This window comes from Electrona antarctica (genome assembly GCF_951216825.1).
Source record: "Electrona antarctica genome assembly, chromosome: 5".
NCBI lineage: Eukaryota > Metazoa > Chordata > Actinopteri > Myctophiformes > Myctophidae > Electrona > Electrona antarctica.
This window is the reverse complement of record NC_136810.1, coordinates 59751601-59764531: the sequence shown is the minus strand read 5'-3', so window position 1 is coordinate 59764531 and position 12931 is coordinate 59751601. Positions and strand designations below refer to the sequence as shown.

Sequence of the window (12931 nt, the reverse complement as noted above, 5' to 3'; positions counted from 1 at the left end):
ACGCTTATTTGTTTATTTATTTTCTGCTCAAAATGAGACAAACTAGGAGGTTTAGGACCTTATAAAACAAGCTAAGCTAATGCTATAGCTAATGCTATCAGCTACCGGGCGATGCGGCTCCTCCATGCCCAACAACAACAGCTGTATGGGGGATACATGTCCTGGTTAGTCAGGGGGCCCTTCCTCTTCTTTGGTTTTTCTGGCACTGGCGCCACTTTTTCCCCTAGAGGGCTATGTATTGTGTTAAAGGTTCATGGTCATATGTGTAATCATCATACAGTAGATGAACCTTTTGCTGATTGTAAATCTGTATCTTTGTCACGTGACTCCTTGTACGTCAAAGTATTAGGGCCAAACATGTTTAAGGACATGTCACACCAATGCTACTCCTTGTAACAAAACAGTTTTAAGGACATGTCACACCAATGCTACTCCTTGTAACAAAACAGTTTTAAGGACATGTCACACTGATGCAACTCCTTGTAACTGCCATTGCCAACTATACACACTGAATTGAGGAAAATGCTAGCACTCATGCTGCATGGAATTTTCTTCAATTCAACTTGTATCTACGAGCCTTGCACCTAGAAGGATTTTGTTCTAACCTGGAGTGCTGCGGGTTGTCTGCTTCAGCAGTGCTTTTTTCTCAGTGCAACTATACTATGCAACTACTCACAAGTGTTTAGTTGCAATTAGTTGCATGGCGAATCATTGGTGTTCACATGGGCAGATGCAAAGATGCAGTCTACCATTCATTGTCAATGGAAGCCAGCGACATGACGATGCAACGACGCAATGATGCATGTGGCTGCTTCAAATCAACTCACAACGTGTCTTTGTGAACACACCATTAAATACGTTTGTCACGTACGTGGTGCCATATGGCACGTCAAAGTATTAAATATGTTTGTCACATGACACCACAACGTATTAACAGGATAAGTGCTGTAGCCGTAAAGATGAGCTTACCGTAACTCTGTCCAGCTTGCCATAGCCGTTAAGGTGAGTTTTGTTTAATCCACATTAATCCGCGATTGATTATCATCACGTTAGCATGTTGTAGCATTTTTAGCTAGCTCCAGGCCGCGATCACGTAAAAACGGCCAAAAATCCCGCGTGCATATCCGTGCACGCACACAAGCCATCTTTATATTCATTATGGCTCATAATCTGCAAAAAATGCAATATTCGGCGCTTGATTAGAGCTTAATTTGAATTAGTTATGATACATAACTTGGGCCTAATACACAGGCCCAAGATGACTGTTGTGAGCGGGTGCATGTAGTAGATTGACATTTTGTTGATTTATTATAAAACACATCTCTGCGTGCGTGCGTGCGTGCGTGCGTGCGTGCGTGCGTGAGGGTCCACGGGAGGTCACTATATCAGAAACACTGTTTCCCATCTAATACACAGGCCCAAGATGACTGTTGTGAGCGGGTGCATGTAGTAGATTGAAATTTTGTTGATTTATTATAAAACACATCTCTAAGCTATTTTTGTAGTATTTTGTACTAAGCCTTTATTTTGAGTAGCATATTCTTTATTTTGTATACGTTGTGGGTCCATTTAAAACAGTTTGACATTATTATATTGCTTACAGCATCACATAGATCGATAGTTCTAGGATCGACTATTGTGTTTTGGTGAATCTGTGATCGATTGTTTTGGTTTGTCTCAGTTGTTGCTGTACTAAACTGCCGCTGTTTCCTCTTCAGTACCGTTTGTGTTTGGAAGAGAAACACAGCGTTGTGTGTTTGTTTATTCACACATTGCTCCTTTTACAGGTAAAACTGTAAAACGTATTGAGAATTGTGTATGACGTTGTGAACTGTATTTTCGTTTGTTTAGTCACTTTAAGAGCTTAATACAGACCAAATACTTGATGAAGTTTATTGTGGTTTCAGATCCGCATGGTATACACTAGGCTCTGCCATCTTCTGTAGCTAAACACTGGTTTGCGTCGCATGCACGTCGTGTAGAATGTTGTTTACATTTATTTCTGAACCATTTAGTTTATAGAACAGTGCAATACATTGGTGAATGTTTAAAACATGATGCATTAATAATTCCATTTGTCACAGCTAAAAGAATATGGACAACTGAGTTCATGAAAGAGTAAAAGAGTCATTTGAAAAGTAAAAATAATAACTTATGGTTAAAAAGGGATAAAAGAGTACAATGAGAAATGCATTTATATAATTAGTTAAAAACTGAACAACAGTGAATTTCATGTGTATGTTTACAGACTGTGCATTTGTCATAATTACATTTAAGCACTTTGATGCACTTCTACTAGTGTGGTAACGGTTACGCATACAAGGTGCCTTTCCTGATTAATGTGATATTGTGCCTTTACTTGTTACAGAATGTAATTCATGTGAAGTGTGATTACAGTATAGTGGTTCATCTGAACATTTACTGATGCATTGATGCTATTTACAGTGATTGGATGATTAGATGATTCAGGGTTAAGGGTCACATGATTAGTACAGTAGTGCTTGTGACATGATGCTGCTATTATTGTAAGACGAGAGAATGTATTTGTAATTGTATGTGATTATTGCTGAAATTGAGATAAAAGTACCGTTTGTGTTTGGAAGAGAAACACAGCGTTGTGTGTTTGTTTATTCACACATTGCTCCTTTTACAGGGGCACTACATTTGGTCCGACATACCATTGGTCCGAAGGACAACCTACCTCAAACCCTCACCCTAACCCTAACCTCCCACGGGGCAGCACACCTAAACCTAACCCTAACCCTCTCCCGACCCTTAACGCACCTCGGACCAATGCTCCTTCGAACCAATGATATGTCGAACCAAAGTATGCCTCCCGTTGTGAGCTGGCCAACTTTCAGTTCCGGTTTGAACTGGTGTAAACATCCGGTAGCCTTTGGGAGAGGTTATACAAAAACGTCTGGCACCTGCACCGAACCCATCTGGTGGCCACACGGCAGAATAGCACTTAAGGAGTAATATGTTCAGTGGTTTAAGTGGTTAATGGCAGAATGAAAACAATGGTGTTTACCTTTCACTGGTGTGTGCGTACGCAGCGTTGGTCAGAGCAACAGCTTTGTGGAAAGCCTCTTCTACGAACTCCGACCCTAAATGACCTTCTGAGAGAGGAGAACAACACTCTAAAATAATGTAATGACCTTCTGAGAACAGTCTATTCATACTCAACTTTTAGGCGATAAGGTGACCCCCAAAACGGTGTTTAGTAAAAACAGAGAGGTGTGTTTGGGTGAGCGGTGAAGCGCTTCCCACCGCGGCTCAGTGACGTCATGTTGTAGTTTTCGGTGGTCACCTTATCATCTAAACCTGGAGTATAAATAGACCTTGCCCTTACAGTAAATTACCTTCTGAGAGGCAAGCACGACTTCCCTGACTATGAATGATACGCTCATAGTCGTTAAAGGTTTCATGACATTAATTTTCATTTATTTTTATGATTCTTTTTTATTTTAGGTTTTAAAACCTCAATTACACCCACAGAACCTGAACTTTGAACATTAAGTGGATTTCCGGTGGCATGGGGTTTTCTCTGTTCTGAAGCCTTTTGAGCTGCAGGCAAAATCCCAGGCAAAATCCCTCAACAGTGACATCTGCTGGACAATTCTTATGTCATGTAGGCTATGGGATTTGTGGACTCTTACCTCACAGTCCACAGGGAAATCAGAGCACTTGTTTGAGCCAGAAAACCCCAGACCACTGAATGTTAAAACAAAAAAAAAGATAATTACAAAAACGAACAACAGAACCCACCTGAGCTGTTTGGCGTTCTGCTCAGGGAGATGCAGACAGGGACACACCGCAGCATGAGCAGCAGCGGCACCTGGTGGCACAAGCAAGAACAACACAGGCTGAATTAAGTGTGTTTCTATTTCAATCAGACGCTTGACAAGTTAAGTGCAATATCAATTTAATATTTAATTAAGAAATGTCTCAAATCTAAGAAATAAATACAATAAAGGAAAACAAATAGCTGATCAATAGCTCATATGCATTGCATTGAGAGACATTAAAAGCTTGTAGTTATATTGCAATTTGTCGTATGATGAAAAATACCATATAGGGCTTAACAGCTTCACTGCATAACCCGCTAAACACGCATTTTATTCCATTGTCTTTCTCTGCGTAACACGCTAAACCCGCTATTTGTTTTATATGTTTAATCCGCCATTTTTTGATGACTTTTATGAAAATCCGGCTTTGTCGTGGACATCGTGACAAGGCTGATGCGTTATGATGACGTAACCGGAAATCAACCTATAAGTGGCTTGCAAGGGCTTCTTGGAAAGTGAACGAGTGGGCAAGGGACAATCTTGGCTCGCTAGGCTCTTTGTTGTTGATCGCATCGTGGAAGTGGGTTATGTGTCGCCTTGCTAAGAAACGATGGGACTAGTTTCAGCCGGATAATCATGATACGGAGCTAGAATTATGACGCATTGACTCTCCAAAGGTAACTGTAAACATTGGCAGTGACGTAACTTTTTAATTACGGTTAAAGGGGTATTTCACTTAAAACCACTTTTGGAGTCATTTTAACACCTACGACTTTTGCGTTTCACCCCAGACATTTTTTTTAATTGTTTGGTTGAATATTTAAATATTTTGTGTTAATTTGATACTGCTTATATTGAATATAGCTTATATGGCTTCTAATGAATTGAAAACACACGTCTCTGCTTCTGGTGACTGATATTGGCTGGGTTTCCCAAACGCATATGGTGTAGACTTGTAGTGCTGCACATGCTCAGATGCCCTCTAGGCCGCACACAGAAGCCTGTGAACATAGACATTGCGTGCATAGATGTGCCAGGCAATGGTAGGCATCAGGCCTGAGGCCTGGTATGGTATAGGCCTCAGGCCTCAGGCTTCAGGTCTACCATTCTGAAATTTAAATAATAATATTTGGACTGTTGGACAGCTGACAGTAGGCTCTCTTTGCTCTTAATTTTTTTTATATATATATATATATATATATATATATGAAATATAATAAATATATATATTAATATATAATAATATATAATTTCAGAATGGTAGACCTGAGGCCTATACCATACCAGGCTGAGGCCTACCATTGCGTGGCACATATATGCACGAAATGTCTATGTTCACAGGCTTCTGTGTGAGGCCTATAGAGGGCATCTGAGCATGTGCAGAACTAAAAGTCTTACACCATATGCGTTTGGGAAACCCAGCCATTGTCCTTCTAATGAATGTTAGACTGGTTGAAAACACACGTATCTGCTTCTGGTGACTGATATTGTCCTTCTAATGAATGTTACTCATTGAAAACACACGTCTCTCCTTCTAATGCACAACAAGGCACCCTTCATTATGCAATTATACCTTGTAAATGAACAATACTATAATAATCAATGAATATAAGGTGAAACTGTAACATACCATCATTAATGCGTCCATCAAAGATCTCCAAGAGGTTTCAGTCCATGCAAAGTAAAGTATAATGCAAGTATACTGCAAAAAGAATGAAATAAAAGTAATGTATAAAATATGTGTATAAAGTATACTGCAAGTATACTGCAAAACATTAAAGTCTGTCATCCAGTGGTGGAAAAAGTACTCACATGTTTTACTTATAGTAAGAGTATCAATACTGCAATGTAGAAATACTCTGTTACAGTACAAAAGTCTGGATTTAAGTAAAAGTCTGGATTTAATAATGTACTCGGGTAAAAGTACAAAAGTATTGGAATAAAAATGTACTTAAAGAACAAAGTACTCGGAATGCGGAATGTCTCATTTACAAGCTCACAATGCGTCGCATCGCAACACATTGTGAGCTTGTAGATCGGTTAATGTTAATGCATGTTTTGTAATTATCACAATCTACAAAGTCACTAGTAACATCAAATATTGTAGTAGAGTTAAGTAAAAGTACAATCAATGTTTTTTACTGACCTTTGTGAATCTTGCCACTGAAAAACACCCTACTGTATATTGACATAAAACAACTAAAAGTAACTAAAAGTAAGTTAATAAAGAGACCAATAAAAAACAAAAGCCTTTTCAAAAACAATAAACACATGAACGAGTGACGCTGCTTTAAGAACTAGTTAAAACTGATGTATTCATAGTTTAAAAACTAGTTAAAACTAATTAATTCATCCTTTAGGAACATAAACGGTCCCCAAATTGAAGCTCTGGTCATCTCTGTGTGTGTGTGTGTGTGTTGTCTCTTATAGTCTGACAGCAGTGTTCGGTGTGTGTGTGTGTGTGTGTGTGTGTGTGTGTGTGTGTGTGTGTGTGTGTGTGTGTGTGTGTGTGTGTGTGTGTGTGTGCGTGCGTGTGCATGCGTGTTGTCTCTTATACAACACACCAGCAGGTGTGTGTGTGTGTGTGTGTGTGCGTGCGTGCGTGCGTGCGTGCGTGCATGACACCAGCAGGTATGTGTCCAAATAATCCCTTTATCTCCATCAGTGTGTGTGTGGTGACAGTTCAGTGACGTGTGTGTGTGTGTGTGCGTGCGTGCGTGCGTGCGTGCGTGCGTGCGTGCGTGCGTGCGTGCGTGCGTGCGTTTGGTGACAGTTCGGTTCAGCTCTCTGTACATCAAACACTCATTCCAGAGAGAGGGGGAAGTACTTCCATGCGTACTGACGCACTTTTGGGGAGGGAGGTGGGGGGGGGGGGGGGGGGGGGGGTAGAAGAAGAGAGTCGCGACGCGCTTTGATCTCGCCGCAACGCGCGGTGCTATGGGCTACAGTTCCACACATTGGAACTATATCCCATTGAGATAGAATGAGCACTTCCGCATTCCGTTGTTGCAATGGGAGTCAACGCTAGTGTCGTCACTCTCTTACTAGATCACGCTGGAGTGACTGAACACCAAGGGGGGGGGGGGGGGGGGGGGCATACCCTATAGGTGAGGTTGGTAAAAGGGCAGTGTTGTTTTTGTCAACTAAAACTAAGACGAAAAATGTTCGTCGACTACCTTTTTTCACTGACGAAAACTAAATGGAAATTACATGAAAAATAAGCTACGGTGACTAAAACTAAGACTAAATATACTGACAATTTCGTCAACTAGACTAAAATGTCAGGAAGGGACTAGTGGACAAGAGATCCAGTATAAGTCATTTTACACTTGGTTGCATGCTGAAAATAGCAGATCTACAAGATCACAACGCATCGCGCTGCGACACGTTGTGAGCTTGTAGATTGGCTATTTTCAGCAAATGTAAAATCAGTCATTTCGATGGCATCAAGGCCCGCCAAAATACATTTTAGTCGACTAAATCACCTGTAGATTTAGTCGACAAAAATCTTATGATATTTAGTCGACTAAAACTAGACTAACACTAAAACATTCCGGGTGACTAAAATGTGACTGAAACCAAATTAAAATTAAAAGAGACTATGACTAAAACTAAAATCAAAATTTGCTGCCAAAAACAACACTGCAAAAGGGCCTTTTCTGTGTGGAGTTTGCATGTTCTCCCCGTGTCCCCCTCACACAAAAAACATGCAGTAATCCTGGTCACTATACCGCCTCCCCCTGGTCAGCCTGGTCAGGGAAAGGAACCGGTTGGAATAGCGCGTTTCTTCCACGTGCTACGTCCAACACCTCCCCCCGTCAGGTGATAAGAAGCGCCCTGCTCACTCATGCATTGAAGGAAGCATGAGCTCAGTTTGGGGCTCTCCCCAGGTTGGCAGAAGGAGATACGCACTATAGTAATTGCCCAACTTTATTATTCATACATTTATTCCGTGTATAAACTTCTTAGGGTCCCTGCGTGACGTCATGCGAGTCATACTGTCGGTGGGTTGACCTTTCCAATTAAACAAATCAAGCCAATGGCTTGTGTTCAAAAGGAACCGCTTCTTTTTTTCTTTCAAAGATTTCTGGCTGCCGTCCAAACTAAAAAAAGTGAACACTGACATAATGTCTGTCTGTCTGTCTGTCTGTCTGTCTGTCTGTCTGTCTGTGTCTCTCTCTCTCTCTCTCTCTCTCTCTCTCTCTACTGAAAGACACATCTGATGGTCTCTGTGCCAGGAGGACAGTGGACAGTGACACAAACAGGTGGGCTTAGGTGTGTGTTTGTGTGTGTGTGTGTGTGTGTGTGTGTGTGTGTGTGTGTGTGTGTGTGTGTGTGTGTGTGTGTGTGTGTGTGTGTGTGTGTGTGACTGTGCGTGCGTGAGTGCGTTCGTGCGTGCGTCCTAGTATTTCTAAACTTGAGGCATTAATGTCCCCACAAGTATATCAGAATTTCAGACAGATCATGGCGCTCAAAGATAAATGCTTTCATTGTTTAAAAGAAAAATACTTCTATAGTTTATGACTAGGACAAGATTAGTTGATAGTCTATGACTAAAACAAGATTATTTTATAGATTATGACTAGGACAAGATTATTTTATAGTCTAGGATTTGGACAAGATTATTTTATTGTTTATGACTAGGACAAGATTATTTTTGCGACTGAAGGTCGCACTTAACTATGGAATTGCGCATTTCCCATCAGATTGTGTGTTGGTCGGGCACGTGACATCACGTGACATCATCAGGGATGGAGCACATGACATCACGTGACATCATCATATCGCGTGATGTCACGTGCTCAATGTGACATCAATATTAATCCCATATATGGAGATCCACCAACTCTACATCTGACCTCAAACCCTTAGATCGCCATATGGAGCTTACCTGTTCTGACAATCCATATGTTGATCCTTCCCCATCCATCCTTCCTCTTTGATGTCTCCCTTTTGACTGATACCTGTCCATTTAAACTCTAGACGGACCTGCCCAAAGTTATTAGTGCAGCCAGTGAAAACTAGAGTTCTCAACAGGCCCGGAAATTAAGATCTCGCCCACCAGTCTGCTGTCACCCAGGCGGATATGTTCTGACCCCCCATTCCAAAGCGTCAACGCTCACCCAGCAGTCTGCACGCGACCTCGCCCTTTAGTGGCAATTTTTTACAAAAGTCGGTAGCCCGCGCACGGCCATGGAATGTGCAGCAGAGGAGCGCCTGGCAGGGCGTTAGAGGCTAGTGTTGATTTGGTCGACTAAAGCTATGACGAAAAATGTTTGTCGACTACTTTATTTCACTGAGGAAAACTAAAAATGAAATAAACACCAATCTATGATGACTAAAACTAAGACTTTAAATACTGACAATTTTGTCAAGAAAAAAGAAAACTGGACTAAAATGTTAGGGAGGGTCTAGTGGAGAAGAGGTCCAGTAGAACTAAATGTTAGGGAGGGACTGGTGGAGAAGAGATCCAGTAGAACTAAAGGTTAGGGAGGGACTGGTGGAGAAGAGATCAAGTAGAACTAAATGTTAGGCAGGGACTGGTGAAGAAGAGATCCAGTAGAACTAAATGTTAGGGAGGGACTGGTGGAGAAGAGATCCAGTAGAACTAAATGTTAGGGAGGGACTGGTGGAGAAGAGATCCAGTAGAACTAAATGTTAGGGAGGGACTGGTGGAGAAGAGATCCAGTAGAACTAAAATACAAAGTCATTTCATGCTGGGTTGAATGCTGAAAATAGCAGATCTAACTAGAAAAAGTGCCCTTCTGGGCACAGGTCTCCACCAGGAGTGTGTGTGTGTGTGTGTGTGTGTGTGTGTGTGTGTGTGTGTGTGTGTGTGTGTGTGTGTGTGTGTGTGTGTGTGTGTGTGTGAGACACGGCTTGGCCTGTTGTAGCGCCACCATGAGGCTGATTTGAAAACTGTAATTTCTTCCTCAGCCTAGTGGGAATATGCATGCACAGTTTCACCGCAATTGTGGCGATTTGTACAAAACGGGTACAAAGCGGGCTACTCCTGAAAAGTTTAGAAGCCAATCGTAGGCAATGAAGGTGGATTATGATAAATCAAACAAACCCGTCTTGATCACATGACTATGGAGAGCATGTGTACTGATTTGTGTGAAATTTGGATAACATCTGAAGGAGTAATATTAGAAAATGTGTTTTACATATGTCGGCCTCCTGGTGGCGCTATAAAGAGCAGATGTGAAAAATTCCAGGCAAAGGTTTTTCCTTGGCCTCTAGGGAGTTGGCATACAAAGTTATCCACAAATCCATGCAGTTGGAGGTAAAAACACTTTTCGGCCAGTTATAGCGCCACCATGAGGCTGAGTTGAAAATGTTCACATGGCATTTGTTCCTCGGCCTAGTGGGAATGTGCGCGCGCAATTTCACGGAAATCACACGATGTGTTCATGATTTGCAGCATTTTGTTTGAAACTGAGCACTCCTGCGAACTTTGGAAGCCAATCTTAGCCAATCAGGATGGAGTCTGAGAAATCTGAAAGACCTGTTTCGTTGAATGGCTCTAGAGAGACTGTGTACCAATTTGCATGATGTTTGGACAAAATCTGTAGGTGTACTGTCCAAAAACTTGTTTTGCACAAAACGGTCTCCTGGTGGCGCTATAACAGGCCGTTCTGGAAATTTTGGGGCAGAGGTTCATCGTTGGCATCCAGGGAGTGTGTGTGCGCGACATTTGGGCAATCGACCGGGTTAACGTTGCCGGAGATTAGCTGTTCACAGACGGACGGACGGACGGACGGAGTGCAAAACATACTCTCTCCCCATGCCTTCGGCCTGGTGGAGACAACTATTATAGCGCCTGTTATAGCGCCACCAGGAGACCGTTTTGTGCAAAACAAGTTTTTGGACAGTACACCTACAGATTTTGTCCAAACATCATGCAAATTGGTACACAGTCTCTCTAGAGCCATTCAACGAAACGGGTCTTTCAGATTTCTCAGACTCCATCCTGATTGGCTAAGATTGGCTTCCAAAGTTCGCAGGAGTGCTCAGTTTCAAACAAAATGCTGCAAATCATGAACACATCGTGTGATTTCCGTGAAATTGCGCGCGCACATTCCCACTAGGCCGAGGAACAAATGCCATGTGAACATTTTCAACTCAGCCTCATGGTGGCGCTATAACTGGCCGAAAAGTGTTTTTACCTCCAACTGCACGGATTTGTGGATAACTTTGTATGCCAACTCCCTAGAGGCCAAGGAAAAACCTTTGCCTGGAATTTTTCACATCTGCTCTTTATAGCGCCACCAGGAGGCCGACATATGTAAAACACATTTTCTAATATTACTCCTTCAGATGTTATCCAAATTTCACACAAATCGGTACACATGCTCTCCATAGTCATGTGATCAAGACGGGTTTGTTTGATTTATCATAATCCACCTTCATTGACTATTTTCAGCATGCAACCAAGTGTAACATAATCGATTACGACGCCATCAAACACATTCTAGTCGACTAAATCAACTGTAGATTTAGTCGACTAAAATCTCATGATATTTAGTCGACTAAAACTAGACTAACATTAAAACATTTCAGATGACTAAAATATGACTAAAACTATAAAATGAATTTGTATTCCATAGATACTATCTTGCGCCACCCTTATTCCTTATCTCTGTATTTGCTATTTTTTTACTATTTTCAAAAACATTTAAAAATAGTTCAACTGCTATCTACATCGGCAAGATGACTAAAACTAAAATCAAAATGTTGAGCTGTCAAATCAACACAGAGAACTCGCTAAGGACCTGGGCTAGCATGTGCGTGCGTGCGTGCGTGTGTGTGCGTGCGCATAAGGGGAATTCTCAGAGTTAGGATCCACAATTCTTGGTCAATCCTCCATGAGTCAGAAGAGAGGAGTCTTTGATGTCCAGTGTGTGTGTGTGTGTGTGTGTGTGTGTGTGTGTGTGTGTGTGTGTGTGTGTGTGTGTTTGTGTGCATGCGTGCACATGTGTGTGAGTCAGAGGGGAGGAGTTTTTGATGTCCAGGTGTGTGTGTGTGTGTGTGTGTGTGTGTGTGTGTGTGTGTGTGTGTGTGTGTGTGTGTGTGTGTGTGTGTGTGCGTGCGTGCGTGCGTGATGTCCAGGTGTGTGAGAAGATACCATCACACATTTCATTAGTTATTAATATTATTATCAGTGGTGGACACACTGGACAGTAACTTAGTACATCTACTCAAATACTGTACTTAAGTACACTTTTTGAGTATTTCCAAGGTGTTACGGACCAGGGTGCCTCGGATTATTATTTATCATTAGGGCCTGCGCACTGCACAGTAGTGCGAAGCCCTATTAAAATCGCAATGATGATGATTTTCGCATTTTTGAGGTGCTAAACACACTCGAAAAGTTGTGACACCTTGCACACACATCAAAAGTGGCATAAAATTGCGTATTTTAATAGTCTCAACAAGGGGTGTGGCTTAATGGCTCAACAGCGCCCCCTACGGAACTTTGTGCTTGAAGCCCCACAATATGGTTTCACCTACATGTATGAACATTGTCGGACCACCTTCATAATGAGTCGAGGCCATCATACTTGCGGTGATATCCTTAAAGGGGCATTCCACTCATTTTCAACATTTTACTATGTCATTAATATACCTTAGAGCTGTTGTGTGGAAATAATAAAAAAAGTCCCCCCATTCTATGTTTCTTAGAACTGGAGGTCTGAAAAAAATCATTAACATGGTGAAACACATCTTGATGATGTCATCAAGATGTGTTTCACCATGTTAATGATTCTTTTCATACTTGTCATACTAGGAAACACATAAAAGCTCTAAGGTATGTTAATGACATGGTAAAATGTTGAAAATGAGTGGAATGCCCCTTTAAGCACATTGACCCTGCCTCCCTCTGTTTCAGATGTGAACCCCCCGTGCCTGCAAAAGCAAGGAGACCGCCCACCCAACTTCTGGACCAGTCAGTGAACGAGGTGATAGCCCCAGATTGTCGGACAGTAAAAAACAGAGAGATGTGTCGGGGGCCGCGGTGATACCATGGCGAGTGACGTAATGTTGTAGTTTTCTAACCTTTAGAAAACTGCACCGTAGCACTTGCCGTAGACCTTACAGGCAACTTATTTAACTTAGATAGCATTTTATGTAGACATAAA

General features: G+C 41.8%; 1 protein-coding gene across 1 annotated transcript in view; it reads right to left on the bottom strand.

The window, feature by feature from the left end:
• epx (eosinophil peroxidase) overlaps window positions 1-12931 on the bottom strand; it is a gene marked incomplete at both ends in the record, with an annotated part of 81347 nt that overhangs the window by 45264 nt on the left and 23152 nt on the right. The window contains 2 exons of the mRNA XM_079502421.1: window positions 3032-3119; window positions 3769-3838. Of these exons, the coding sequence (XP_079358547.1) occupies window positions 3032-3119; window positions 3769-3838 (158 nt within the window). The remainder of the gene's footprint in view (window positions 1-3031; window positions 3120-3768; window positions 3839-12931) is intronic.